This window comes from Prionailurus viverrinus, chromosome D3 (genome assembly GCF_022837055.1).
Source record: "Prionailurus viverrinus isolate Anna chromosome D3, UM_Priviv_1.0, whole genome shotgun sequence".
Lineage (NCBI taxonomy): Eukaryota > Metazoa > Chordata > Mammalia > Carnivora > Felidae > Prionailurus > Prionailurus viverrinus.
The window spans coordinates 70001859-70025319 of NC_062572.1; the positions used below are offsets into that span (position 1 = coordinate 70001859).

The 23461-nt window shown below is 49.4% G+C and overlaps 1 protein-coding gene across 8 annotated transcripts in view; it reads left to right on the forward strand.

Moving 5' to 3' along the window:
• Window positions 1–23461, forward strand: part of CTIF (cap binding complex dependent translation initiation factor) — a 298093-nt gene that overhangs the window by 249484 nt on the left and 25148 nt on the right. For all 8 annotated transcript variants that reach the window (XR_007145892.1, XM_047828162.1, XM_047828168.1 and 5 more), the window contains one exon: window positions 7979–8134. Coding sequence is in view for 7 of the 8 variants with exons in the window: in XM_047828162.1 (XP_047684118.1) it covers window positions 7979–8134 (156 nt within the window). In the remaining variant the exon portion in view is untranslated. The remainder of the gene's footprint in view (window positions 1–7978; window positions 8135–23461) is intronic.

Sequence of the window (23461 nt, forward strand, 5' to 3'; positions counted from 1 at the left end):
ACTGATTTGTGGTCCTCTAGGGACCATGTGATAAATCCTTATGGATACCAAATCTGTTTCTAGGCTATGTGATCTAACTATCCATTCTTACTTATGTCAGTTCCACACCCTTTGGAATTAAAGCTTTAGGATAGGTGAAAAACCGTATGACTCTTTGCAATTTTGATTGTTCTGATTTTAGCTTTTCTCCTGTACTCTTTCAAATTACTTTTAGGATTATTTTTTTAAGCCCTTTTCCCTCCAAAGAGTTCCCATTGGAATATGGAGTACAAACCGAAGTTACGCTTGTAAATTATTTCACAGGGAATCACCATCTTTATAATGCTATCTACCCATTAAGGAACATTGTGTGTTTCTTCATTTGTGGAAGACTGTCCGGAATCTCTCAGTTTGGTTTTGCAATTTTCTTCATAGAAATTTTGCACATTTCTAAATAATGTTGGTTAAGTATTTTTGTTGCTTTAAAAAAGGAGCTTTTGTGCACTAAAATATCTCACTGGTTAATCTTATTTTAAAAAGCTGTTGATTTTTGTTTATTAATTTTGGGTCTAAATACTCTTATTAATTAATTAGTGGCTAAACTGTCTTCTTAATTCGAATCTTTATTAGAGGGTTCTCCTGGGTTTTTCATACGCGTAACCACATCAAATCATTTTATCTCCTTCCAAGGGTCATGGACGTTGCTGCAATTTTTTAATTAGGCCTATTGATGTAATATATTATGTTGATAGATTTCCTAATACTAAATCGTCCTTGCCTCTCCGGCATAAAATCTACTTGGTTATAGCGATCTATTTACTAGCATTTCATTTAGGACTTTCACATCAACTCACATCGGAGAGATAAGCCCATAGACTTGCTTGCTTGTAATATACTATCATGAGATTTGGGTAATAGGAAACTGGAAAAACCTATCTTTTTATGTTCTAGATCAGTCAACATAGCAGAGCAGCTATCTAATTTTTTGAAAATTTGAATCAACTTACCTATAAAAATCATAAGTTTAGAGACCTCCAAATTCAGAATTTTTCATTTTGTTTTATGATTTTTATCTTTTCTGACTTTTTTATCGATTTTTTTTTTCAACGTTTATTTCTTTTTGGGACAGAGAGAGACAGAGCATGAACGGGGGAGGGGCAGAGAGAGAGGGAGACACAGAATCGGAAACAGGCTCCAGGCTCTGAGCCAGCAGCCCAGAGCCTGACGTGGGGTTCGAACTCACGGACTGCGAGATCGTGACCTGGCTGAAGTCGGACGCCTAACCGACTGCGCCACCCAGGCACCCCTTTATTGATTTTTTTTAAGTAAAGTGTGGTTATATTTATTTTTTTTAACATCGCCTGTTTTATCATTTTCCCCCAAATCATCAACACAGTGTTGTAAATAGCTTTTATTACATTTTTATCTACTATATATCTTTTTTAATATTTTGATTGTATTTCTGCTTTATTTCTGTTTCTTCTATCTTGATTTTACATAATTTCCTTTCTCTGTTTTCTAATTAATTAGTTTGGGGCTTTATCTCTATTATGTCCTTTCATATATTTCCTTAGTTACTAGAGCCTTGTTAATAAAAGCTTATTTACTTTGAGAGAGACAGAGAGAGGTTGGAGAGGAGGGGCAGAGAGAGAGAGAGAGAGAGAGAGAGAGAGAATCCCAAGCAGGCTCCATGCTTCAGCACAGAGCCCAACGTGGCGTTTGATCCCATAAACCATGAGGTCATGACCTGAGCCAAAGTCAAGAGTCAGACAGCTTAACCGACTGAGCCATCCAGGAGCCTCCTCCACATGTGTAATTTCAAATTTAATAACATATTTCACCCAGTATATCCAAAATTTCAACATGTAGTTGATATTTTTTAAATATGAGACATTTACATTCTTTGATACTAAGTCTTTAACAATTCCTCTCTATTTTACACTTAAGCACAACTCAGTTTGTATGACCACATTTCAAGCACTCAGTAGTCCTATGTCACGAGTGGCTACCATACTGGACAGAATAGGTTTGGATGATGTATTTGCTTCCTCTTTTTAATAGCCCAAATAGTTAAGACTATGAACTCACCTTTCATTATAGCTTTGACCCCATCCCGCAAGTGTTTATAACTCTCTATTTCCTAATCTATTATCATATATTTGATGATCTCTTCATTCCATCTTTCTTTAGGAGACTATTTTTAAACACCCAAGTAATTGGCTGTTCTTTTATCGCTCTTAATTCTTGGCCCAAATAGAATTTCTGTGCTTGGAAATTTGTAGTGAATCACAACTTACATGAGGCTAGTTTCCCTTTAGTCTTATTAATTACATTATTGAAACCATCTAAGTGATTGAATTTTGTCCATTAGCCGTGGAATACTAGTGGTTTCGTTTCCAAATACTGTTCTTCTTTTTTTTCTTATGTTTCAAGAGATTTTGTTTTATATAGTTGAGTCGATGCTATGTAGTATATAATCTTTCTTGTTATCTATTATGAATGTAATTATACATATATATATATAACCTTTTTTATTTTACTTAACTATTGTTATCTTGAAAACTACTTTGATTTTACTAGTGTTTTCATTTTATTTTTATTTTCCCACCATTATTTTTACCCATCCGTTTATTTTATATATCCTGTTTTCAGTGTGGCCAATGGTTACTAGTGTTTACTTTTAATATTTGCAAAGTCATAGTTTAACTTCTATTTCTATGTTTACCGTACTTAAGGAAAACACAATAACTTGTGAATCCTTCTGGTCTAAATTATGAAATGTGTATGCCTTACAGTCTTCTGTTCCTTTCTACCAGTATTTATCAGTCTTCAGTAATTTAATCTTAGATTATTAAATCACTACTACTATAAGATTCTTATTCAGATTTCATTTAAAGATTAAATAGCTTCTCTTTCAAGGACTGTTTCCGGCTTTTGATTCTATCTTACAACCAAAGTTATAATTACTTATTTTAACTTCATCAGTCTGTCTCCCTCGTTTCAGTTTTCACTTCTGGTCCTGCCTGCTATACTCTGATTTCCTCAAGCTGAGTCTAAATTTTGTTGGCCGGGCATGCTCTTAAGAAAGCTTTTGCATTTTTAAATTATTTTTCACTGCGGCAACAGAAAACACCACATAAGTAAAATTTACCATCTCGACCGGTTCTATGTGTGCAATTCCATCACGTTAGCTATGGTCACATTGTTGTGCAACCAGTCTCCACAACTTTTTCATCTTACGGAACTGAAACTCTAACCCATCAAGCAATTCTCCGGTCCCCTCTCTCCCCAGCCACCAGCAACCACCATTCTGTTTTCTGTTTCTGTGATTTCGACTTCTCCAGTTACCTGTGGAGGAGGAATCATACGGTATTTGTCATTTTGTGGCTTGCATATTTCAGTTAGCATAATGTCCTCCAGGTTCACCTGTGTTGTAGCACATGTCAGAATTTCCTTCCTTATTAAGCATGTAGGTAGGACTTTGAAGAACATTCACTTAGGTAAGATGCGTTTCTCCTGCTTTTGCTCGGCGCTCTGTGTGTTCTTTTCCCCCTCAAACAAACGAAGATGTTGCCTCGGTGTCTCTGAGTTTTAACATCAAATACAGAAGTGTAAGGCCAACCACATTTTTGTTCCTTTGTAAGAAACCTAGGGCTGTTCCCTGCCCCCTCCCCCCATCGCGCCCTGATCAAAGCTGTTTTTAGAATTTTTCTTTTTCTTGAAATTAAAAAAGAAAATTCTCCTGCTAAGTATCAATGGTGGGGCTCCGGAACGCCATGGCGCCCCTTCCACCCGAAGAGTGTATTCTTTGACTTCTGGTTTTCAACTCAAAGTGTTTCGCTCTGCTCTCTGCATCCCATCTATTCTGGGATCCTTTTTGAAAACCTCTGTAATTCATAGGTCAGACATCCGTCCACTCAGTCTTCTCCTTTTTCATTTCCTTTTCATCCATCTTCAGCTTTCTAGTTATTTTCCAAGTTTGTCTTATGTACGACTTTTTCTGCAGAACCCATCCCGTCCTTTGTTGCCTTCGGCTCACGTCCCCAGGTTGCCACTGTGTTCCTCATTCCCATTCGGTTCCCCCCCCGAACGCCGGCTCCCATCTTAACACTTCCTCTCTGCTTGGGGCTTTTAGCGAGTCGTGGTCCCTACTTGTGAACGCCCCTCCACCTGTCACAGAACCCATGCTATTGCCCTTCGGGACCTAAAAGCCCACCATGTTTTGGACTTGAATTTTTAACTTTATTTATTCTTGGCACCTTGTTTTCATTTTCAAAGCCATGCATTACCATTAGGCCTTCAGGGTGGCGAGCCCCTGTTCTGCGGTGCAGGCTTTTCCCATAGAGGGCAGATTGCTTTTCTCTTCCCTTACCCTTGAATGACAGAGGCTCAGTTTGGTTCTGGGGTTAGCCGTATGGATCATCCTTGGGATTCTCGATGTCTGCTGTGGCAGCGGTCGAGTCTTCCTCTCTGTGGGTGGTTTCATGTGCACACCCCAAGTGTGATTTCCAGTATTTAGCAGGTGTTCAGATTCCTAGTGCGTTTTGCCAGCCCCAAACAGAGTCCTCTCTTGGGGCCACTGATTACCAGGAGGAAACTGAGTCAAGCTGTAGTTCTTTGATCAGATGTGATCGGTTTTTTAAACTCTGGCTTCTGGTATGCACAGCCCCCAAGCCTTTTCCTGACTGAGCGCGCTTTGCCTGATAGTATCGCGCCTCTGAGGACACAGGGTGCCTTCGGCCCCTGAATCCCTAGTGACCAGGGCAAGAGCAGTGCTGGTAGGAGCTGCCCTGGTGCGCGGGACGGGGTGCGAAAGCAGCCACAGACTGCCTACCAGCCAGGGGCCGACGGGGAAGGGCTGAAGGCCAAGCTGCCTGCCCATCTACCCCTTGACTTTGGTCTTCTGGGAGGAGGCTAAGCTGCTCTGGGCAACAAGAGCTTCTTCATGACAGCACTTTAGTTAGTGGCGTCAACCTCCCGAGTCTGGCGAGGAGTCTGTTGGTGAACTGTTATCTTCCTTCTCAGTGTTGTCGTGGGGATTTCTTCTTCTATGTCCGCCTGCACAGGCATTTTTCTGGGAGATGGGGAAAGGATAACTCAGGCACTGAGAGAGGGCCCCGACTTGACTCCCAGGTCGGCACTTTATAAAGGCCGGGAGTTGTGGTTCTCAGCCACGGTTGCACAACGGAATCACCTGGAGGCTTTCACGGATTACCAGGGTCCTGGCCCCACCATGGCCAACGACACAAACCTCTCTGCAGCGGAGCCCAAACATCTGTAGCTTCCAGGTGACTCCAGCGTGCAACCAAGGCTGAGAGCCTTCAGGCCAGGATTTCGAGAGCAATGGTAGGGCGGAGGTTCTTACTCAGATTCCAATGCTAAGTGACCTCGATCCAGTCTTTTAACCTCTTTGAGCCTTAGTCTCTCCCATTCGAACATTGAAACACTAATGTCTGCCTCTGCTCTGACCACACAAGGATATAGTGGGACAAACACAGGCTAATGAGAATGAAATGACCTAAAGATTCATGACTTCTAGGACAGCAGTCCAGGGCCCTTTATAGGCCTAGGGTGGTGGGCAAATTCATGTATTCATTCACAGGTACCTAAAACACCACCAGGCCGCCCCTCTGGGCTCCCTGCTCTCAGTGCAGGGCCCACTTCGGATCCTCTGTCCCCGTCTCTCTCTCTCCCTCTCTCTCTCTGCCCTTTCCCACTTGCACTCTCTGTCCCTCTCTCTCTCTCAAAAATATACAAACATTTACGGACATGTGGGTAGCTCAGTCAATTAAGCGTCCGACTTCAGCTCAGGTCATGATCTCATCGTTCGTGCGTTCGAGCCCCGCGTGGGGCTCTGTGCCGACAGCTCGGAGCCTGGAGCCTGCTTCAGACTTTATCTCCCTCTCTCTCTGCCCCTCCCCCTCTGTCTCTCCCTCTCTCTCTCTCTCTCTCTCTCTCTCAAAAATAAACACTGAAAACTTTTAAAATAAAAATTAAAAGGAAGAGGAAGAAAAGCTTGTCCAGAGCGGGCAGATCTGGGTTCAAATCCCAGCTCTGCCATGGGCAAACTTCTCTAACCTCCGTTTCACCATCTATAAAATGGGGCAATAATAGGACCTACCTCATGGGATCATTGTGATGATCGAATATGAACAGGGTACTTGACTCAGTGTCTGGTGCACGGGCAATGGCTGCTGTTGCTATTGTTTGAAACACACACACGCTTTAAACTGATCAAACTGTGAAATTATAAGCCGTGACCCAGGCTCATCAGAAGCAGAAACCGGAGTGACGTCTCTTGGAGATCTTCTCACCCAGCCCGAATTTGCCAGCCAAGGAGGCTGCGGCCCCATCTGCCCTTTTAGGCTTCTAGATGGCACTTCCGTCACGCACAAGGCGCAGACGTGAACCACGTCTTCTGTGAGATTCTGGCAGCCAGGAGAATGTGCGGCCGAAATGAGCAAGGGGGCGGGTACTGGGCGGTGGGAACAGCCTGCCGCCCATTCTACAGCGTGTGCCGTCCCGTGTCCGTTCCTCTTGGTGGCACAGTCACCCAGATCCAGAATCTTGGTATCACCTTTGAGTCTTCCTTTTCCATCAGCCCTGCAATCCATCGCTTTGTGACTCCTTATCTTGACAATGTGCCAATCCTGTATCAGACAGCTATTGCGGCTCGACAGACACCCACAGAAATCCTAACGGCACACCTTACTGTGTGGGGCCCTGCTTCGCAGGTCTCTCATCTTCCCTTTGGGACCATCAGACCGGCCCCCGGATGGCCTTCCCATGACAATGAGAGAAGCATGGGAGAGTAAACATCAGGCCATTTAAGGCCTGGGATCAGAACCGGCGCCCTGTCACTTCTGCTTATCCTGTTGGCCAAAGCAAGTCATATGGCCGAACCCAAAGACAAGGGGCAGGGGAGATATATTTCTGAATATAATCTAACCTACCACAGAGGCTCGTCTCACAAATACCAGGGAGTGCAGGTTTCATGCAGCCTGCGCTTTTGCGGTGGCCTCCGTCTGGTCTCCATATCCATGCCATATTAACCTTGTAAGGAGCATAGATATGACCGTGGCCTTTCGTGACGCACACACCCCAAAACCTCCTCTGCCAACCGTCACACAGAATGCAGCTCCTTGGCTGGTTTCAATTGTCCGTACTCTAGCCCCACCCTCTTTCTCAGGCCTGCCTCCTGTTTTGTCCTCTCTATGCCACCCATGCCGGACCCAGGCTGGGTTATACCTCCCTGTTTCCCAAACACCCATGTTACCCCCCCTACATCGTTTTTCTCCCCACCAGACGCACCCCACCCCTGTCGGAATCCTAGCTTTTTCGTGGCCTTGATTTCCAATTGGAAGTGATAACTTCTGCCTCGGAGCTCCCAAAGACCTTTCATCTAGAATGACGCCCCTGTCCCCAGTGGCTTTAATACCTTAATTCTTGTGTCACAGTTATGAGTGAACATGTCATTTCCTAGTCCTTAAAACGGAGCCTGGCACACAATGGGGCGATACTGTTTTTAAGGAAGATAAATGAGTGCCTCTAATCTTGCTACTTGCCCTAGGCAGGCAGGGGCTGTAGCTGTCTCTAGCCCAGTGCCGGAGCCCTGACGGGCCTCAGTCACTAATGGCTGACGTGCAGGACAATATTCTGGTTACCCTCCCTCAGGTGGCAGGCATGCTTTGGAGGTTAACCAGAGGGGGTGGAATGGGCGAGGCGATGACTCTGGGAGAGGTGTCATCTCGCCTTCATCTCACTCCCCCACCTCGCCATTGGGGTCAGCGAGGCAAGGCTGACGGGCCCCCGATCTGGAAACTGAGGAAGAGGCGCTGTGGACGCGGGTCGGGGTGGCTCTGGAGTCCCCAGCAGTCACCCTCCAGCCACTGAAAGCATGGGGTTGACCAGTTGCCTCGGACTAGCCCTTAGCCCATAGGCGCTACGGCTGAGCGGGTTGACCTTGGCCAGGCTGACCCGGTCTCTTGTGCCTCCGCAGAAGGACTTCACGGTGCGGGAGGAGCTGCAGCAGCAAGACGTGGAGCGCTGGCTTGGCTTCATCACCTTCCTGTGCGAGGTGTTCGGCACCATGCGCAGCAGCACGGGCGAGCCCTTCCGCGTGCTCGTCTGCCCCATCTACACCTGCCTCAGGGAGGTAAGCAACCGGCGCCGACAACGTCACCTTGGAATGTCTGTAAGCAAAACCCGGATGCCCGGGGAAAGCTACGGGGCCGGTACCACTTACCGCGCGATCAATCGCTTGGTAAAGAGAAACGTAAGTCCCCGGGCTTCTGTTTACGAAAGCCAGGCTGTAATTTACTCGGTTTGTATAAAGGGCAAGAGCCGTCCAAAGGGAAGTATTGTTAACTCAGACCTCACAATCTAGAACGCTGCCTGCAGGGAGGAGGCCTCCAGGAAGTATGAACTGAATGAGTAGATCTTTGGTCTGGATTGGTTTGCCGTTGAATTATTTGCTTCTAAATTTCACCTAAAAAAAAGAAACAAGAATTGCCGAGAAGCTTTTGAAAAGCAAGAGGTCAGGGGTGGCCTTGCCCCACCAGGTACCGGTCAGGGGCGGCCTGCCCTACCACTGCAGAAGGTCACCCTGGTTATGCCCGGGGGCCAGAATTGGAAGGGACAAACACAGAAGCCGAGAGCGCCTTACGGGGCCGTTGGTGTTGTCTGGTGACAGGGTGGTGGCTCGGAACCCAGCCGTGACGGTGTGGAGGGGGACTGTATTCCAGTTATGTTTTTGAGTTGGAACCGACGGGACCTGCTGACGTGAGATTTTGGGGAAAGGAGGAAGGGACGTGGGCTTCTGGTTCATCGGCCTGGTGGCGCCATTTTCTGGGATGGGAAGGCCTGGAAGAAAAACACAGTGGGGATGAAAACCAAGAGTCGTTTTCTTCTGTTTGGGTGACCTCGTAGTCACCAGGGAGCTGTCCCGCGGTTGCTCAGATAGAAGTGTCTGGAGATCAGGAAGCCATCGGGATCCCTGGGGACATGGACTTGAGCGTTGTGTAAAGTGACAGTGTGCACCTGGTGCTCCAGGCGGGGGACCAGCTGGGGTGACCCACGGAGTGGGGGTAGATGGAGGAGTGGCCAGGAGGTGGGAAGGCCAGCCAGGAGGGCGCGGGTCAGAGGAGGCTCCAGGAGGGCTGAGAATCATCCCACTGGGAGCTGGTGCCAACCCGTCACATGTGCTGCCCCCTCCCACTCCCAGCAGCGGCCCTGGGTCCTAGGGAGGAGCAGCCTCGGGAGCGGCGGAGGGGGGTCAATCCGACCAGCCAGAGAAGCGGCCGGGGTTTAGCAACAAGGAGGTCGGGGGCCCGTGGTGTCAGTGGGGCGAGCACGGACACCACGTGAGGCCACGCTGCGGAGTCAGTGGAGGTGAGGACGTGCGTGCGGACAAGTCTTTGGAGAAGTTTCTGTGAAAGGCAACAGGGAAAGAGGAACCTGTCACCTACAGGGGAGGGGTGGCATCAAGGGACATTTTTTGTGTTTTTGAAAGGAAGAAGATAATAGAGCAGTGTAAGAGAAGGGAAGGGGTATTTGTGAATGTCTTGGAAGCATCCACTTCTAGGGAGCAGGGTGCTCGCCCCAGGCGGTGCAGACGCTGGCTAGAGCAGAGCACGCGGACCTCTCCCGGGCACCTTGGAAACCCGTCAGGATCGTAGCCAGACATACTTCTTAACGAACGCGCCTGGTTTCAGAGTTCTTTCTCAGAATCAGAAAACGGCCTCTTCCAACCGTGTGTCGTTCTCAAAGCGTCGCAAACTTGAACGCAGCACCACGAGAGGCCATAGCTTTGCATTTGCCATCCCTCGGGGGTGGCTGGAAGGCGGCCCTCTTGGAAGCAGGATGGCCTCTTGGGGTCCTCCCACCCCTGCCTGAGTTGCCCTGTGCCCCTGGCAGCCCAGCTCCAGGCAGGGAGCAGCGCTGTTCGAGGGCAGTGACCTGGATTGCCCCGACACGTTCCCTCTGCGTGATCTGGGCACCTCCTGGTGTTGCCATCACCTGCTTCCCCGAGCAGCAGGAGGCAGGGCTACAGCCGAGCGCCGGCCCTGGCTGCCAGGACGCTTCTAACACCGCCTGAGGTAGCGCGAACTTTCGGGTGTGAGATCCGGAAGGTGCCAGGAGATGTGCGCAGAAACCGAAGAGCTTCCCCTAATGCACGCTTGTTGGGTACATGAAACCTTTCAGGACGGTGTCACAAACCCAAAGGTGCCTGCCACGCTCACGGTAAACTTGAAGAGTAAATAGTTCATCTGTGGCTTTCACCGTTTTGTGAAAAGAAGAAACCGGAGCCCCGTGCTCCAAGCTGTCTGCTCGGGGCCCACGGTGAGGTGGTTCAAGAGCACCAGGCCGGGGCTCAAATCCTGCCTCTGCCACTTTTCGGCCGTTCCATCTCAGGAGAGAGCTCACCTGCCCTGAGCCTTGGCTCCTGACCTGTAGAGCAGGATCATGCTGCTGGCCCTGAAGGGGTTTAGGGAGAAAGACACGGTGTGGAGTGGGTGCTAAGAGCACCAGGACAAGTAGGTCAGGGTGTGGAAGGAAATGCCCAAGGGACTTGTTCTGAGGCACGGTGGCTTTCAGAGAGCTGGGTGTCCTCCAGGCTGACTTAGGACTGGGCACATGCCCAATCTTAAAGGGACACAGAGGCTGAGAGCCCTGCCCAGAGGGACACAGAACCAGTCAATGCCAGAGCTGGCCTGGAGCTTCTCACCAACCAATCTAGGGCTCTTTCCAATAAATAGAGAACTTAGCTTCCCTAAAACAGGGCCTTAAGAAAAGATGGGGGCATGAAGGGGGGCCCTGTGCCTTTGCCAGCTCCCTGGAGATAGACACTTGAATTCGCAGAATCTGTTGCTGCCTCCCCTACCTTATCTGTCACACACACACACACTCATACCTAGGCCTGACTGACCTTCCCAAAGCAGGTTGGGCCAGCTCTAAGAAGTTTCTAGAAGCCAAAGCCACTGCTGCTGCCTCTCTCTCCGTGGAAGAGCTTAGGGTATTCCCCTGAGGCCATGCAGATGGCCGACCCCAAATCTACTGGGCCCACCCCTACCCTGGGTCCTCCCAATTCCCAGAACCACCCCAGGCCCACATTGCCGGCTGCCCACTAGACACATCCAGGTCATGCCTCAAGCCCCTCCAATAAGATGTGGCCAGAGCTCTTCCCCAGGGCCTTCCTGCACAGTCCAGGTCCCGGTGTGGGCCCAGACCCTTACTTCCTGCCCCCTCGCAGCCAGGCAGCAGCCCCAGAACTCACCCGGTTGCCTTTTCTTACAGTCCTGGGCCATCCATTGTATCCCCTGCTTCTGCACACCTCCATGGCTTCTCCTCCTCCCCTTTCCTCTAGCTTCTGAATAAAACACAGACCCGTGGGCCATCTTGGTGTGAAAAGTCTCATTTAGCCCAAACCTAAGAGGAAGAAAATCATCACAGCCCTACCACAACCTTGGGGTCCTCAGCTCACAGAGGCCACCTTCGCTGGACCCGGGGCTCACTGACCCCCATGCCCCTTTAAGATTGAATGTGCGCTTGGCCCCAAAGCCCCTTCAGACTGGAGGCCACCGAGGGCTCTGAGAGGCACCCTGCCCTGGAGGGAGTCCCTGGGCCTTTCCTTGCACACTCTGACCTAGTTGAATTAACTGTTCTCTCAGTTACTCAAGCTTGAGACCTTGGACTCCATCCCTGGAGTCTCTCTCTTCGTGGCCATAACACCTTTTCCCAGGCCCAGCCCAAGTCCCGTCTTCTGGGAAGTCCCCACCCCCACCCCCAGCAGAGCTGGGGACAGGGACAGCTCCCAAGAACGAGGCATTGCACTCCATCCTTGAGGCTCCAGCCTTTCCGTGGTGCCTTAGTTAGTCTTTTAGTATTGGGTAATTTAGTATTTAATTTATTTAGCAATTTAGTATTAGTCATGATAACAGCACAGTGAAAGGCATTGGTCCCAAGCACATGATGCATTCTTTTCTCTTTTAACTCTGAAGATTATCATCCCCGGTTGCTAGAGAACAGAGAGGTCAGGCAGCTTGCTCCGGGCCCCACAGCAGAGTCTGCTTCGGAATCCAGGCCTGACTGCTGGAGTCTCTCTCTGCTCTTGACATTCTGCTCCTGCCTCATGAAGCACCTTTCTCTTTCCTCGGTCCCTAGCCCAGCGCCTGCTACACAGCGGAAGCCAAATAGGCCATCGTGGAATTGATTCCGCTTTTGCCATAAATAACATGCGCCGATCAGATCTCTCTTTGAGGGATGGAGAAGAATCATGTTCAGTGAGCACTTTTCATTGTCTAAGTGCAAATGGCTGTGCCAAGGTGGTTTTCAAAGTGATTGACAAGTATAATTGGTGCCTGGAAGGTGCAGGAACCTGCTTGCCCTCCTGTTTACTGCTCACGTTTGCTTCGTGAGCTCTTTTTTTATTTGTTTTTTTAACATTTTTTTAAAGTAATCTCTACACCCAGCGTGGGGCTCACACTTAAAACCCCAAGATCAAGAGTCACATGCTCTACCGACTGAGCCGGCCAGGTGCCCCTCTTTTTTAAATGTTTTTAATGTTAATGAAATGTTATTGTCATAAGAACACTTAATATGTAGCCTACCCTCTGAACAGATTCTCAAGTATACATTACAGTTATTGTTAACCTCTAGGTACAATGCCACGCAGCAGATCTCTAGAATCTATCCGTCTGGCATAACAGAAATTTTGTGCGTGGTGATTAGCTGCTCACACTCCCTTCTGCTCCCAGCCTCTGGCTTCCACCGTTCTATTCTTTGCTTCTATAAGTTTGACTATTTTAAATACCCTGTGCAAGTAGAAATATGCAGTATTTGTCCTTCTGTGACTGGCTTGTTTCACTTAGCATAATGTCTTCCGGGTTCATCCAGGCTGTCTCATACTGCCGAATTTCCTTCTTTTATAAAGTGGAATAGTACAGTGGACTCTTGAACAACGTGGGTTTGGACGCTGGGGGTCCACTTACATCCAGAGTTTTTACAGTACAGCTCTGTACATGTATTTTCTCTTTCTTAGGATTTTCTTAGTAATAGTTTCTCTCTTCCGGCTTACTTTATCGTACGAATACAGTGTATAATGCCTATAACATACAAAATATGCATTAATTGACTGTTTAGGTTATTGTAAGGCTTCTGGTCGACAGTAGTCTATTAGTTAAGTTTGGGGGTGTCAAAAATTATATGTGGATTTTCGATTGCACAGGGGGTTAGTGCCACTAACCCCTGCGTTCAAGGCTCAACTGTATTCCATTGTATGGGTATACCACATTCTTAAATCTGCTCATCTGTTAATGGACATGTAGGTCGTTCCGACATCTTGGCTACCGCAGTGAGCACAGGAGTGCGAATGTCTCTTCGAGATCTTGATTTCAGTTCTTTTAGATCAATACTCAGAGTGGGATTGCGGATAATATGGTCGTTCTATTTTTAGCTTCTTGTTTAACTGTCTTTCAGAATAGCTATTTCTCTAACACTTGTCTTTTTTTTTTAATAGTAATAATAGCCCTCCTCACAGATGTGAAGCAGTGTTGATTTGCATTTCCCTGCTAATTAGTGACATTGAGCACCTTTTCATATGCCTGTTGGCCATTTGTATGTCTTCTTTGGAAAAATGTCCATTCAAGCTCATTTTTTTCAATCCAGGTATTATATATTATATATTTTGAAAATTAACCCATTCAGATATGTGGTTTGCAAATATTTTCTCCTATTCTGTAAGTTGCTTTTCACTGTTGTGTGTGTGGGGTGTGTGTGTGTGTGTGTGTGTGTGTGTGTGTGTGCGTGCGTGTGTTTCTGCGCAGAAACTTTTTCATTTGATGTAGTCCCAGTTGTCTGTTTTTGCTTTTGTGCTTCTAATGTCCTATCCATGAAATCACTGCCAAGACCAATGTCATGAAGCTTTTCCCCTATGGTTTCTTTGACAAGTTACAGTTTCAGGTCTGAAGTTTTAATACATTTGAAGTTATTTTTGTGTGTGTGTGGTGTAAGAGTCCAATTTCATTCTTTGGCATGTGGATATCCAGTTTTCCCAGCACCATTTGTTGAAGAGACTATCCTTTCCCCATTGTGTGTTCCTGGTACTTTGCGGAAGGTCAGTCGACCACATATGCATGGATTTATTTCTGGACTCTCAGTTCTGTCCCATTGGTCTATACTTATGTTTTAATTACCATAGCTTTGGAACATATTCTGAAATTTGGATGTGTAGTGCTTCCTGACACGTTTGTTTTCAAACTGTATCAAGACTGTTTTGGCTATGTGAATCTTTTGTGGTTCTATATGAATTATAGAATTGTCTGTTCTATTACTTTAAAAAAGGCGACTGTGATTTTGACAGGGATTGTATTGAATATGTAGGTCACTTTGGGTGGTCTGGACATTTTAACAATATTACATCTTCCACGCCAAGATCAGGAACAAGACAAGGGTGTCCACTCTTAACGCTCTGCTTAACATAGTATTAGAAGTCCTAGCCACAGCAACTAGGCAAGAAAAAAGAAATAGACAGCATCCAAATTGAAAAGAAGAAGCAAAATTGTCTCCATGTGCAGATAGCATGATCTTGTATATAGAAAACCCTAAAGATTCTAAAAAAAAAAAAAAAAGAAGAAGAAGAAGAAGAAAGAAAGAAAAAAGAAAACCCTAAAGACTCTACCAAAAAATTTAAAAAAGGTTAAAACTAATAAATGAGCTCAGTAAAGTTGCCAGGCACAAAATCAATATACAAAAATCAACTGCATTTCTCGACACTATGATAACAAACTACCTGAAAAGGAAATGAGGAAAACAGTTCACTTTACAGTAGCATGAGAAAGAGTAACATACTTGGGAATAAACTTAACTAAGGAAGTAAAAGACTTACCCACTGAAAACTGAAAAATGTTAATGAATGAAATCAAAGAAGGCCCAAAGAAACGGTAAGGCATCCCTCAAGCTGTTTTCCAGGAGCGTTCTAAGGACCCCTTCATCCTGCTGAGGCCCTCAGCCAAACTGTGACTGCCAGGGCCCCACACAGGAGGGTATAATTAGTGTTTGTGGCCTGAGCTAAGGGTGTCGTCATCTCCCATCTCAGCTGGAGCCAACGTGCCAACCATTTAATTGGTTGGGGGTGGGGGGGGGGCAGGGAGGGTCCTCTCCTCACACCCTTTTCCTGACCCTACAACACTCTTGGCTCGCTCCACTCTGCTGTCGCCTCTATGACCCAATGGTGATCTTGTCAAACTGTTCCAAGATACCATTGAAGGCTTCTCCCTGGGCACCTTGCTTCAAAAGCTTCATCAAAAATTCCTCTGGCAGGGAATGCTGGGGTGGCTTTTAACCCCTTACTTCTGTTTCCTTTGAGCAAACTTTCCCCATGTACTAGGGGCCTGCTTCTGCCCACTCCCTCTTGGCCTTTCTGTCTCCATTCCGATCCCCCAGCCCGTCTCTACCCGTGACTCCCAGCCTCCTGCGCTCTTCTGAGTCTGGCAGCCATAGCCAGAGGTCAGGAGTGGAGGAAAGGAGAAAGGGAGGGGGTTGCCCTGTGCCAGGAATCTCTCATCCCTCTGCACCTCCCTCTGACCCCCTCCCTATGGTTGGCTCCCTTGCTCTCCTTCCCTCCAGGCCCCAGAAACCCCATCCGCCCCTCCCTGCCTTTTCCAGAGGAAGGGCAGGGAGGGGGCAGGTGCCTCTGAGGGGTGTCTCCGACGGGCACACACCCCACCCTCAAGGATGCAACCGGTTGGGCTCCTGGAAGGGGCCGGCAGGCACAGGCTGGGGAGGAGAACACAGAGGGCAGCAAGTCCAGCTTCTCAGGAAATGAAATTGCCCCATGCAACAATGAGAGAGCCACTTTTTCAAATTTTTGCGTGAGCGTGCATTCAATTGCTCACATTGTTTTGGCTCCAGGGGAAATCTGACCTCGGAAAAGGCTGAGATGAAGTGGGTGTGGGTGGAGATCCTCTGCTATTTCACAGGGCTAAGAGAGTCGAGCAGAACATTCTTCGGAGGTACCTTTCCAGTGGGACTGTTCCTCCCTTCCCAAGAGCAGGAGATGGGGCCTCATTCAGCTACCCAGCTGGGGCCGGGGCAGGGCCCACTATGGCCAGAAGAGGCCAAGGTCCACTGTGCCCAGGAAACCGATGGACCCTAAGGGGAGCGGAGATCTGAAATTATTCTCCATGCGACCCGGGACTCTTGACCCTGCTGCACCTTGGGGAGCTTTTAAAAACTTACAAATTTTTCAGACCGCCCCTCCAACCCCACTTCAGCCAAGTAAATCAAACTTCCTGGGGATGAGGTTTGAGAGGGGAAAAAAAAAAAAAAGATTTCATCCCTCTATGTGATTCCAGCGTGCAGCCAAGGTTAAGAGACACCAGTCGCTGCATCTTAGGTGCAGTTAGTGAGCAGCCATTGGCAGCCAGAGAGCACTGTGGGAAGAGCGCCGCCAGAAGAGCCAGAGAGACCTGAGTTTGAATCCCAGCCCTGCCATTCCTAGCCTGTGGGGCTTTCACCTAATTCTTTAATTTGTTTTATGTTTATTTTATTTTTGAGAGAGAGAGAGAGAGAGAGAGAGCACATGCACGAGTGGGGGAGGGGGAGAGAGGGAGGGAGACACCAAGATCCTGTCAGCACAGAACCCGACGCGGGGCTCGAACTCATGAACCGTGAGAGCATGACCTGAGCCGGAGACGGCGCTCAACTAACTGAGCCACCCAGGTGCCCCTCACCTAATTCTTTAATGTTTCCGAACCTCAACTTTCTATCTGTAACATGGGAATATGGGACTAACACCCACCCTGCAGGTTTAAGGCGTCAAACAAAAGCAAGTAATGCACGACAGCCCCTTGGTGAGCTGCACTGTCGTGTACCACTGTTGAAAGCAAACCGTGTTCCCAGCATTGCTCCAGAGAAGTATCACATCACAGACCGCCCCAGAACGCACTGTCCAAGTCTCCTAACTGGGCACCCGGGCCCCCCCACAATCGAACACAGCCCCCCTTTCCTGGAGAGCCTCACATGAGCCCTCTGAGGCTCCAGCCGCTGTCCCCACCACAGCTCCACCGAGGGTCCCTTGCATTTCTCCCCCCGGAGCCCCATCTCCCTCCTCCTCCTGCCTGACATCTTGCCCACCTTCAAGGCCGGGTTCACTTGCCGCCATGTCCCCGCCCCGCCCTGAGTTATTCCTCCTGTAACATCCGGGGCAATGCGTGTCTACACAGGGTGGCCTACACGTGTTCTCCGGACACGTTCTTTGCCAGGTGGTTGTATGAATGCCTCGTGCCCTCTTCTGGGTTGCTTGTAAATCATTTCAGTCTCTCGTTGGTACCTGCGGGTAAGTTGGGTCTCGCCTAGTTCTGTAACCCCAAGTACGTTTTGCTCGGGACTCTCCGCTCCTTCGGGAAGGGGTGATTCGGTTTGAGACGATGCTACTTTTCTCTTCTGCACTGCAGAGTTTCCTAGTGGTACTGGAAGGAGGGAGTATAAGTTGTGAAGTGATCCTCCTCCAAAGGGCTGACGACCCGCTCGGTGACCGAATCCACAGAAATGAAGCAGCCATGAACACGGATGCAAGTGTTGCGCAAATTCAAGGGCAGGGGGGACCTTAGAGGTGTGGGCAGCTGCTGGGGGCGAAGGGGAGGGGAAGCCAGGGCTTTCGGACAGGTATTGGCGAGAAAGGAGAGAGGCCCCCAGGAAGAAAAGTGAACAGAGGCACGGGGGCCAGAATAAATGCGGCCCGTCTGTGTCAGCGCGGTAAAGATGGGTCTGATGGGTGAGTCCTGGGCCCGCGCTGGCTCCCGGGACACGCCAGAGGATACTGAAAACCTCCAAAAGTTTTGAAGCCAGAGAGCAACACTATGGGAGGCACAAAAGAGAGTTTATTTGCTCATTCAAAAAACGCTGAGAAAAACGCTCCTTCCTTATTGAACTGAAAGGTCTCCTACACACATGTGCGGATAGAAATAAGCTGAAATAGCAAAGTCAAATAAACCTGGGCTCTTCCTAGCCAGAGGGCCTCAAGGGTAACTCTGTGCACAATGCAGTGCTCAAAATGAGGTGAGGTGGGACGCAGGACGGTGGGAGCCCAGACGCAGACGAGACCGGGAGATCTGGCGAGGGCACCTCAGCAAAGAACAATCCTCAACCCCTTGGGTCTTTAATTTCTTGCTGTAACCCTCGATCAAAAAGACTAAGCACGAAGTGACAGGCTGGAAGGAAGCTTGAAAATTCAGGAGAACCCTCCTGCGTGAACAGTTTATTCCAGCCCTAATCTTAGGCACAGACCCTGCCTGGAATGTTCCTCTGAGAATGTAGCCTTCCTGGGGCAGGTACACAGCCCCTGGGCACTGGTTTAGCTGCAGAGCTCCTCCAGGTCCAACAGCTGCTGCTATGAATACCCCAGCTTAAGCAACCATTCCTGTAACCTCTGCCGAAATAACTCCCACAGTTTTGTCCCCTCCAAAGCTGTTGCCCCCCCCCCCCCCCCTCCAGTTGGCGGCCAAGGCACTCCTGGTGTGATGCCCCTGACCTGCTCCAAGCCCCCACCACATACCCACAGGCTGGCATGCCTCCCCTGAAGCTGGGGATCCTGGCCCCCAGCGAGATAAAACCCAGTCTCCCCCCTCCCTACCACCACTCCCAGACCCCTCCCCAGCCCCCACCCTCGAACTGTTCTACTTCCTTAGCCAGGCTCTGCAAACTGAAATGTGAAATTTGAAGCCAGTGTTCCCCTTAGCAACCATGGTAACACAGGATCTGATAGAGAGCCTGGAGTTATAAAAATACCAGCTTCCACCAGACACTGGTTTCCAAAGGGAAACCAGTCTCCACGCCAGAACCGTTTTTAAACGGTCTAAAAACTCAAGAGACTTCCAAACCCATCTCAGCGTGGCTTCAGGAAGACATCTCTTCAATTCCCTTTTGGAAGGTGGTGGTGTTGCAAGCTTTGGGTATTTTCTCCAAAATATACAGCTCCTCTCTTAGAACGGGCTAGCCTTACACATATAAGGTGGGAGCCGTTTTTAATAAACATCAGATCTTCGGCATCCTTGAAGGGCGACGTTGAATCGCTGCCAGCCCTTCCGGTTCCCTCCCAGGGAGTCAGCGCCACCAAACCTCTTAATTACACAAGGGGACGGATTTGGTCTTATCTCCTCTTCGCCGAAAACAGTTTTAATTAACGTGACCGTTTTTCTAGCAGGAATTCCACGTTTAAGGCCTCGGGTAGGGAGGTAAGACGCCTCCCCTCCCGCGGACGCCCCCTCGGGCCAGCCCTGGGCCGCGGGGCTGAACCCCCACTCCCGCTCTCCGCGCCGCCTGCAGGGGGCGCCTGGCCTTGCGGGCTGGGGAGCGGGGCCGCTCCCCGCGGCCGCCCCCGCCTCCAGACCCGCCTCCGCGGCCCCGCCCCGCCGCGCTCACCTCCTCCTCCCTCTTATCTCCTGGGGCCATGCCTGTAATTCTGAAAAATATTCTACCTCAGTAATTAATGTCTGAACTTCAAGAGGCCCCTGCTTTCTGCAGAGGCGCACAGGAGGCAGGCGGGGACCTGGAGGGGCTGAAGGCCTTGGTGGGGAGGGGCGGGGGTGCGCACTTTTTCTAAACTGGCGAGTGGACCGTGGAGGGAGGATACATTGTTTCTGGCTGGAGTTGTGTGTACAGGATACGCACGCATCTGCACCTACCCACGTGCCTCTCTGTCTACATTTTTAAATCCTCTGGCCTTTGTTTTTTTGTTTGTTGTTTGGTTGTTTTTTTTTTTTTTTAAGTAAGATGCCTTCCTCCCACCCTCCCCTCCCACCCCCAGTGGCGACTTCCAGGTAAGTGGCCCCTTGAATCCTGGCCTCCTGGATGCCCGCCGCCGCCCCCACCCGCTGCCCCGCTCCAGTGTCTCCCCATGGTTTGCACAGCCCAGCCCTACCCAGACTTCATTCCAGGTACCCTGTACCAGGCAATAGGAGCGCGAAGTGCTGGGCTGGCTGCTTGAGCTGGGGCATGAATATGACGTGGTCCCTCCCCTCGCAGAACTGCTGTCTGCTAGAGAGAAGGGGAAAAGGGAAGCACCCAGTCCTGGGAGCTGGTGCACAGATCACATGCAACTCCCCCTAGGACCCACGCCGATCTTCCTTAACGTGCTCCAGCTCTCAGGCCCATCTGATGATACCCCACTGGCTGCTGTCCCCACCTCAGATGTAAATAATGTGTGAGCAGCACTTGTACATCTGGGCCAGATGCTGTTAGGAACCACCTTTTTTCTCTTTTCTAGAATCCCTTGGTGGCTCCATTATCACGGCCGCCAGCAATGATCAGTAGCAGCTTACAGGTGGCCTGGGCCAGGCCCTAAAAGAAGAAACCTCCAGGGTTCCCCTTACTTGTAACTGGCAAAGAAGGGTGCTGGGGAAGGAGGTGGACTTCAGAGCCAGACAAATTCGTGCATGGTATAGTCTCGGGTCCTTGGTTCCTTGTTGGGATGCAGATTAAATGGGGTTTAGTAGATTTGCTAATTACGAGTGGACTTCCTCCCTTCCCTGTGGGAGGTCACACAAAATAAAGACATGAAAGGGGCGCCTGGGTGGCGCAGTCGGTTAAGCGTCCGACTTCAGCCAGGTCACGATCTCGCGGTCCGTGGGTTCGAGCCCCGTGTCGGGCTCCGGGCTGATGGCTCAGAGCCTGGAGCCTGGTTCCGATTCTGTGTCTCCCTCTCTCTCTGCCCCTCCCCCGTTCATGCTCTGTCTCTCTCTGTCCCAAAAATAAATAAACGTTGAAAAAAAATTTTTTTTTTAAAAATAAAGACATGAAAAACAAAAGACATGAAATAATGGGATCAGTCAGCAGCATATTTGTATCATATAAATGAAGTGCTTCTTAATAAGCAAAACTGTGAAGGAACACCGTAAAATAAGTTTCAGGGCCTTTGCCCTTGCCTTTCCTTCTGGGAGAATGCCCTTCTTCCCGGCACCCTTCCAGGTCTCAGCTGGTCAGTCCTGGGTAGACCCTCGCTCACCACCCTCACACCCCTACAGCCTGCTTTCTTCTTCTCCATAGCCTTTACCAGGATCTGGCTCCACCTTAGAGTTTTCTGTGTGAATCTGTTTTCTCTCTCCCCGACTAGCATGGAAATGGAAGCTTTCTAAAGGCAAGGAATGTGTCTGTTCTCTTCACAGCTGTATCCCCAGGGACTAGAACAGTGCCCAGCACCGAGTAGGTGCTCGGTCGATACTCGTTGAATAAATTAATGAAATAGAATGTCTAGACTGAGCAAAGCAGGAGACAGATTACCTTCTGTCCAGATAACCCTTCTAGAGTTAATCTGGACAGATCTCTCAGGGGAAACAAATCCAGAAGCCTTGAAGAGGCAAGGTGAGCCGGCAGCGTGGGGCTGGCTGGTAGCCCTTCCTGGAGAGGAGGTCAGAGTGGGAGAGGAAGAGAAACGCTCGCCCCAAATCAGACTCAGAGGAAGCAAGCTGTGCTTACAATATGAGCGAATGGGCAGAAACTACTGTCAGCCGGTGAAGCTGCCTGCATTCTGTCCCTACGCTTTGCTCTGCTCTAATTAAGTGGTCGTTTCTCGACTTCAGTCTGCCAGGCCTCGTGTGAGATTGAATTAGTGTGTCCCAGGTCAGAATCCCACGAGCCACAATCCTGAGAAGTCAGGATGGGCTCGTAGCTCGGCTTCACGGATCGATAGTCGTGGGGAAAGGGTGATGGAGGGGCATTGAGTGAGCACCTATGGGCACGGGGGATATGGGGGGGGGGGGTGCAGGCAGAGTAGCAGGGCCTCCGTCCCCCGCCTCCCCCTTGGGGAGGAAAAGGAGTAAGGAGGATGGATGCGCAGGGCTCAGGAGACTTCGGTGAGGGTCGGGAAGAAGATGAGAACACAGCATGTGGGGGGTGGGAAGGACACCCTCAGTCACAGATGTCGAGGACAGTGGCAGCCTTACTTAGCCCTAAACAGTCCCAACACAATCGTAACTAGGCAGCGACACGTCCAGTACGATAGAATGTGAGCCACTGTGCCCTTGCACGTTTGCTAGTAACTGCATTTTAAAGCAAGCAACACGGGGCGGGGGGGGGGGGGGGGGGGGGCCTGGGTGGCTCAGTCTGTTGGGCGACTGACTTCGGCTCAGGTCATGATCTCGCAGTCCGTGAGTTTGAGCCCCGCGCCGGGCTCTGTGCTGACAGCTCAGAGCCTGGAGCCTGTTTCAGATTCTGTGTCTCCCTCTCTCTGACCCTCCCCCGTTCATGCTCTCTCTCTGTCTCAAAAATAAATAAACATTAAAAAAAAAATTTTTTTAAATAAGTAAAGCAAGCAACTGGTGAAATTAATATCTTTTATGTTATCCAGTATATCCAAAGAATGGCTGCTTCAACATCTAATCAATATTAAAAAGTATCAATGAGATTTTTTTTTTTAATACATTTTTCTTGTTTGTACTAAGTCTGAAATCCACTGCGTGCTTTACACTTAAAGCACCTCTCAGTTCGGAGGAGGCACATTTCAAGACGGCATGTGGCTGGTAGCTACTGTAGGGGACAGCACAGGTCTGGGGGCTAGCTTCTAGAATCCTCAGGCTTCGGGGAACCATTCTGGATTCCTAAACAATCTAGATGCCCCTCGAGTCTCAGGGTATTTTTTTCTCGCCTCTCCCTCTGAGCACTCAGAAGCAAAGGAAAACGTTGGGAGCTAAAACCTAAATCGACCAGCCAGGGTGCTAGCGTTGGGTGGTTGGCTGGGGCTCCCTGGTAGGATCTGCAGAAGCAATCCTTTTGACAGGGTTAAGAGAGGGGGGGAAAAAAAGCATAGAGCAGGGGACTCAAGGGCAGGGGGGTGGCAGGGGCAGCTGACTGTGAGACAAGGCTACAAGCAGAATCCCCGGGGTGGGGGGAGGGGGGGGTCAGCCCTGGGAGGGCAGGCAGCTACCAGCTCCTTCTCACAATGGCCCAGTACGTGGAAGACACAATTAGCTCATTCTTGCATCGCATTGCCCTTTTGATTACACTGTTCTCAAGACTTCCATTTCTGTAATTAAGACCTTGTCCCTTACTCAGAGGTATTGGAACATAAAAGTATTTGCTGAATCTGGTTTCCCAGGGTTAAAAGCCAGACTTAGGAAATGCAAACACACTTGTGGAAATGCAAACACACATTCACTAACTAATTATCCCATAATTAAGGCCGAAGCCCTGCTTAAAACAATTAGCTCTGGGAATTGAACAGTAGGTATAACTCCACTTTTTGCTAATTGTTCTTCCCCAACAGACTGGATATGGCCAGTCCCGGGGCCTTGGGGGGGGGGGGGGGGGTGGCGGGCGGGAGGAGGGAGGGACAGTAGGGAACGAAGTAGCCCGTTGCTTTTGGTCTGGACTGGACCACGCTCTGCTTGGTTTGGAAATGTTAGTCAGAGAAGAGTTTGAGGTGTGGAGAACAGCAAGGAGGATGTGGTTTGGGCAAGGGGAGTCGAGCGGCTGCCCCAGGCTTGGACAC